Source organism: Fragaria vesca, linkage group LG7, assembly GCF_000184155.1.
Source record: "Fragaria vesca subsp. vesca linkage group LG7, FraVesHawaii_1.0, whole genome shotgun sequence".
Classification (NCBI taxonomy): domain Eukaryota; kingdom Viridiplantae; phylum Streptophyta; class Magnoliopsida; order Rosales; family Rosaceae; genus Fragaria; species Fragaria vesca.
In genome coordinates, this window is record NC_020497.1 from 2864116 (window position 1) to 2870976 (window position 6861).

Consider the following 6861-nt stretch of genomic DNA (forward strand, 5'->3'; position numbering starts at 1 on the left):
AAATTCAATATCAAATAGATGAAAGAATAAATATCATGTCACGATTTGTTCATTACAAATGCAAATCATCACCTCTTAGGCTCTAGCCACTCCTCGCCTTTATATGGAATGCTTCAATTCACTCATCCACTCTCTACAGAGCCCGTCATCTCTAATTCTCTATGTTTACTCGGCTGGCCTTTCCAGTTTAATGAAAGGCAATTCAGTTGATGTCCGTAATCATCATCATGACCTGGTTTAGCGTTGGGGTTTGGGCTTTGATGCCCCAGATGGAACTGGCCGACCCGAGTAACTGAAGTGACATGATTAATTCTTATTAATCATTCAGCTACGTACGTTACATATAGTATAGCATCATCCTTAAATATTTATATGAAGGAATAATAAAGAAGAAGATATTAGGATGGATACTTGAATCGATCAAATGTTTCACTTAACTTGTATCATATGTATTCCAATCTCAACGGAATCCAGAAAAATGTTACACCAGAAACCAAATCTAGCTACACAGATTCTTTTGTTTTGTGCTTCTTTCTTTTCTTCAAAAAGTTTAATGCAAGTTTACAACAACCAAATGGAAACAAAAACGTAAGTACAATATATAACAGAACAAGTGGAACAAAATGTATGATTACGTTTCTAAAGTCTTAAAAACAAAAAAATAGCTGAACTGTCTTCTCACACAGTGTTCTTAGTTTCATATATGGCAAATAATCTGTTAACTAGATCGAGTTCACTATCTGCAATTAGGTACCTCTTGTCTCGCTCCTCGTGGGACATTTTATAACTTCACCAAAACATTTGACGTTCGAAAACAAAAAGGCTGCGTGGCTTAAAACCTGTCACTCACTCTCTCTGAGTCATAAGTGTTCTAGCTAATTAACAAATGATTAGACTGTGAATTAAGTAGTACTCTCTGATAAATATTGCTCAAGTAGGAGCGAGAAGTACAACCTTGATTCTCTGAAGTAGCAAGAAGTTCATAAGAACAGGACAAAGGAATAACAATCATCCATGCATATACGTATTGCCTGTATTATTGAAGAACCCTAATTTTCTCTCTATCAAAAAATGGTAAAGAAGACAGGAAGAAACCCAGATTGTTTGAATGCCCCTTCAATAATCACATATCGTCGATCAACTTTTTCTCATTTTGGAAGATAGCAATATCATGAATGATGCACAAATGTCCATATATACCTGCTGTATAAAAATGCAAGTAATACACATATGTATACTGCAGTCTCTAATAGCTACAAGAGATTAGGTGAAGAATCCTTGATTTGTAGTGATCATTATGAACCAACCCAGAGAGTTTTATCATGCATGGTGGTAGAATTATAAGAATTAAACAGGATTCCACTCCCCACAAAATCTTGTTTTAAAAGGAAAAAGTTGCATGGTTGTTTTCAGCTCGTCTGTTCATCATCATCTGTATCGATTACTCATCAACTTTCTAGTCTTGTATTCTTCTCTATGCTCAATCAGATACCAGAAAAGTGGCAAATGCTGATTTGTTCTTATTTTCTCGTGTATATTTGTTCAATATTATACCAAAAAAGTCTCCGATCCATCATGTCTAATTTCCCCATTATTTGATTACCCGGAGGATGCATATATATAAAATCTCATTGTAACACGATAATCACGACTTGATACAGCAATACAGCATCACAGACTGTCACTCTTGTTCCTGATGACAGACCAATCATAGTATTCTAATTGGTTAGACAGAACCTAGGGGCCTTGCAGTACTAAAATGTAGGGATGAAGCCATACTGATCTTGTATGAACTCAGCATCGATTATGTCCGTGAAATCTTAAAAGGAATATATGAAGTGTTAGTTTTGTGTATTTAGAGCTTGTCGTTTTGTAATTGCTTCAATTAACAATTTTAAGCAAGGACGTACTTACCTTTCAGCTAAAGTGTGAATAATATAAGCACCTTTAGTATCACGCTAGCTAGCTATCGACTTATGGTAGCATAATTAATTAGATGGAGCCATAATATTATTATCTCAAGAAGTCAAGATCAATTACCAAATTAGTACATGTGCTTTATTGAACTTAAATAAACAAGATGACAGGATATTCACAATGTAATTTCTCTCTTCTCCCTTTTTCTTGTTTAGTGAAGGTCAATTTTGTGTAATTCCAATCTAGAATATATGAAAAACATTGCAATTAAGTATAATCCTAATTAGATGCAACGAATAATTAGCAAATGGGAATATATATATATATATATATATGATTGATGATTTGGAGCTTAAAAGTTTGTTGCAGTATAATGCTATGCGTTTGATCGACTTGGTTGCGGGTGCTAGTATAATTAAGTCTAGCTAATTAACAGCATTGATCGACATGCGTCATCATATATTGGATGTCTTTCCTGAGTACCTACATCAGTTTCTTAAAGTTATTTAGACCAAATTAAAATCCAAACAACAATGACAAACTCTGTATGACAATATAGGTAGGATTTCCGCTTCATGCTGATGGTATCTAATGTAATCTTTTGCGACTCAGTTGTGATATTTCACCGCGACTGAGACCCTCCCAAGATTAAGAATATTAACATGCATGGCCTCCTAACTAACTTTGCTTCTCATGCAAACTTCTAGGATAGTTATATCCGTGCCATACTTGATTATAGAAAACTAGATAGTTTTATCATATCCCCTCATTCAAAATTTACTTGTTTTCTAGTATTCAGTGCATGATCAAAGAACTAACGATCGAGGAAGTGAGAACATTTATAGATCTTCTAAACTAGCTTGCAGATAGTGTTGAAAGCTTATCAAACTGCTGCTGATCGATACTACTCGCTCCGTTGCTAGGGATCGAGCGATGTGGAACTCACAATCTGTCCAAAGCTTGAGTATGTTCAATAATGAAGGCCGTTTTACCTTCTATACTTTATCGGCCTTAATATAAGCTTCAACTCGATCATCCAAATCCCGAAGCAGTGAAAAAAAACCACAACGTACTTTACAAGAACAAGTAATCCAGAACCAAAGGAAAGCTAAAGCACGTACAGATTACTAAAGTTTTTGAGAAACAACTCTCCAGATTTTGGATCATTTGAAGAGAACACTCAAAAGAATCACTTTTTAGCTATTCTATTGCTGTATGAAACTTGCTTGACCATAAATGTTCTTACTCTTACTCCGTTTGGTAGAGCAATTTGATCATTTGCCTTTCGTTTAGGGATTTTTATAGAAGGCCAATATTGATCAGCTGTATTCGTCACGTTTGTTCTCCTGCAACAAACGGTTGTTAATTTGAGAGGTGTTTTTCTCTATACAATTTTCAGGTCGAAGGTCTTAGTTGTGGATTTGATCAGTATAAAGCCTCGCTGACACTTGTTAGGAGGGTCTTGTATTCTGTTGATAACCACATTCATAATCACATTTCTGGACTCATCGTCTCTCCTCTATTAGTAATAATTTATATGTAAAATATTGTAGGTAGGAACCATATGGTTCTTCTCGGAGCATAGTGAATTCAACAAACCCCACGCTGAACAAAGTTAAAAAATGTATGCATGTGTTCCATGAGACCAGAAGCTTGAACTCCTTCATGCATCTTTTGCCTTTCCATTAGGACTAACGAACACTTATATATAGTCGTCCTCTTTACATACTTTGCGTACAGCATCCTGTTAATTAACTCTCTCCAACAGCTGTGGACGGTGAAGAAATAACCCATTACTTAAATCCAAAAATGACTGAAAATATGAGCATATCTGTGAACGGCCAATCTCAAGTCCCTCCTGGTTTCAGATTTCATCCAACTGAAGAGGAGCTCTTGCAGTACTACTTGAGGAAGAAGGTCTCCGGTCAGAGGATTGATCTGGATGTCATCCGCGAGGTTGATCTCAATAAACTTGAACCATGGGACGTCCAAGGTACGTACATAGATTTCAAATAGAGAGTTGAGTCTTTCCAACAAGTTATATATGCGCGCGTAATCCATTTGAAATATAACCAAGTATTCATATTGGTTTTTCTAGAAAAGTGCAATATAGGAACCACACCACAAAATGATTGGTATTTCTTCAGCCACAAGGACAAGAAGTATCCAACCGGAACGCGCACGAATCGTGCAACAGCTGCCGGGTTCTGGAAGGCCACCGGCCGTGATAAGGTGATACGCAGCAACTGCTTGCGGATTGGCATGAGAAAAACTCTTGTGTTCTACAAAGGCAGAGCTCCCCGCGGCCAAAAATCCGATTGGATCATGCACGAGTATAGACTCGATGACAACACTAGCAGAATCACTAATGTAAGTCATTAATTTAAAATCATCAAAGAAGTATAAGTACGAAATTTTTGTTTGTGGCTTGAACATTGTTTCTGTTAATTAGGTCTCCGTTGTCGTTGGGGAGGCAGATCAGGAGGGGGGATGGGTGGTTTGCAGAATCTTCAAGAAGAAAAATCTCCACAGACCAATGCTGAGTGCTACTACTTCATCCATCACAACAGATACTACAAGAAGTACCCACCAACTCTTATATAATTCTTGTGATGCTGACGAGGGAGCTTTGGAGCATGAACTTAAGGTCATGGAATCAAGGACCTGTAACGGCTGCAAGGAAGAGACTAATGAAGCAAACAACTCGTTGTTCATGAACCACATTCATGGGTTTCATGACGATGTTGATAGATTCTTTAATCTTCCTAGCCTACAGAGCCCAGACTCATCTGCAGAGAATGATGACCAGGTGAGTCATCAACGAGTGGACTGGGTTGGCCTCACCAACTGGGCAGCGCTTGATCGTTTCGTGGCTTCAGAACTCGATGGCCGTGAAATGATGACGTACCCGGAATCAGGGAACTACTTCATTACTGATCATCATGATTTTCATGATCATGAGCTCCAATTACCAACTACTCTGTGATCATCGGATCTAGTTGTGTCCTACATCATGATCATGAGCTCCAATTACCAAATACTCTGTGATCATCGGATCTAGTTGTGTCCTACTTTTGCTCCACAGTACTCATCAGCTTTGGCATCCTAGCTCAGACGTGTCGAACGCTCCTTGCTTAACAGAAGAAACCCTATAAGTGTAATATGTATAAGAAAATTCATCTAAAAATTGCCACCAAAAGCCAGAGGAAAATAAATTAGAAGATAAGCTATTAGTCCGTCTGTTTGTTAAGGGTTCGGCTGCTATATACATTTTTATGACATACATCAAGCCGTGAGCCGTCTGATCGTTTAGAAATTCAAAACTTAAGACAATCGGACGGCTCACGGCTTGATGTATGCTATACATATATGTATAATAGAAAAGTCCGATTGTTAAAGCCTCGATCCCTATAAGTAAAGGAGATATAGTAACGTACTTTAATGAGATTGGGTAGCCTCTCTATATATAGTATCATTACAATGATCGTGTCTCGTTTTCATCCAGTTACTTGGTCTTCAGTAATGTTTAAAATTTATAGTAGTCTTGTTAAGTCTTTACAGTCGACAAGAACCAAGAGCGTTTTCTTGACGAGTAGTACATCATCCAACTTCGTCTAATTTACTAATTTTACAGAAAAATTATATGATATTAATTTCTTTTTTTTTGCAGAACAAACAACAATAACAATAGAAAATCAGAATTGATTTTGTGATCGAAAATTGTGTAGTATATAAGAGGGGGTGTATAGCTTGAACCCCATATTACAATAAGTATTAAGCTAAAATCTTGAAATATTATCAGGAACCTCTAGAAGGTCTATGTATTCTAACAAACATCAAGTAACACATAATGCATGGATCAATTGTGCACCAATAACTGTGACACGAAAAGATAACTCTATAACGAAGAAACATAATTACAAATAGCATACATTTGAACTTTCTTACAATGCTACCACAACACGACACTAACTCCAACTGCACACGTCTTTTCCTTTTGTGTTGACGAGAGTTAAGTTTTTTTTTTTTTTTCTCTTCGATTGAAAGCCAAAAAGTTATTTCATTTAACTCAAGTCAGAATGGCACGGATACATATATTCTTCCGTCATATCTTAGACAGGTTAAAGACTTGACATGCTAGCACCAATCACAACCCCCTAATCTTATTTAATTTATGTTGACAGTTCGAAATATAAAACCAATACATTGAAAAGTTGATTTTTGTATGTATCTAGCCAAGACTAGTCAAGCTGTTCTTTTCTTTCCAATCATTTTGATAATTTGCATCCCTAGGAGTCCACATTTCTAAAGAAATGATGAAATGATCGATAAGAAACCAAATCTAGCCACAACATGCATTTGAACATTTAGTTAATACAAGTAGTTTAGGACTCTTTAATTAATCGTAAACTGCATTAAACAACCAGAAGAACAAAATTATAAGATCCTATACATAACACAACATATTGATAAAGACGACACATGGCTAATAAAGAATAGTTATGTGTAAATAAATAAGAGACAATCATCAACTGCTCCTTTGGCAGTACTTGCATGTAGAGGAAATTTTACAAATAATACCTCAATTACAAGTCATTCATCACATTGGTGTATCAACTTCAAAAACTATTAGACTAGTACCTCAACATTAAAATTCGACCTATTATCAATACCTACCGTCTTTAACGGTGTTAAGCCTTCATCTTCTTTGAGATATTTTCGTCTCTTGTTGTTTTAGATGTACTGGGTTTCTTCGTCTTTGGAGCCGGCAACTGCTCTCTCTCCTTCTATTCCTCTCCTCACTCCTTTGTGCCTCAAACAAACTTTAGTCTCACACACCTATGAGTTTTTGCTTTGGTTTAAAACTTTAAATTACTAATTTGCTTTAGGATATTTCCGTCTCTTGTTGTTTTACATGTACTAGGTTTCTTCGTCTTTGGAGCA

The 6861-nt window shown here is 36.4% G+C and overlaps 1 protein-coding gene across 1 annotated transcript; it reads left to right on the top strand.

The window, feature by feature from the left end:
• Positions 1-3726: 3726 nt before the first annotated feature.
• Positions 3727-4903, top strand: LOC101308817 (NAC domain-containing protein 43-like). Its single transcript, XM_004308231.1, has 3 exons — positions 3727-3910; positions 4016-4287; positions 4370-4903. The coding sequence occupies exons 1-3, from the start codon at positions 3727-3729 to the stop codon at positions 4901-4903; spliced, it is 990 nt and encodes a 329-aa protein (XP_004308279.1).
• The last annotated feature ends 1958 nt before the right edge of the window (positions 4904-6861 follow it).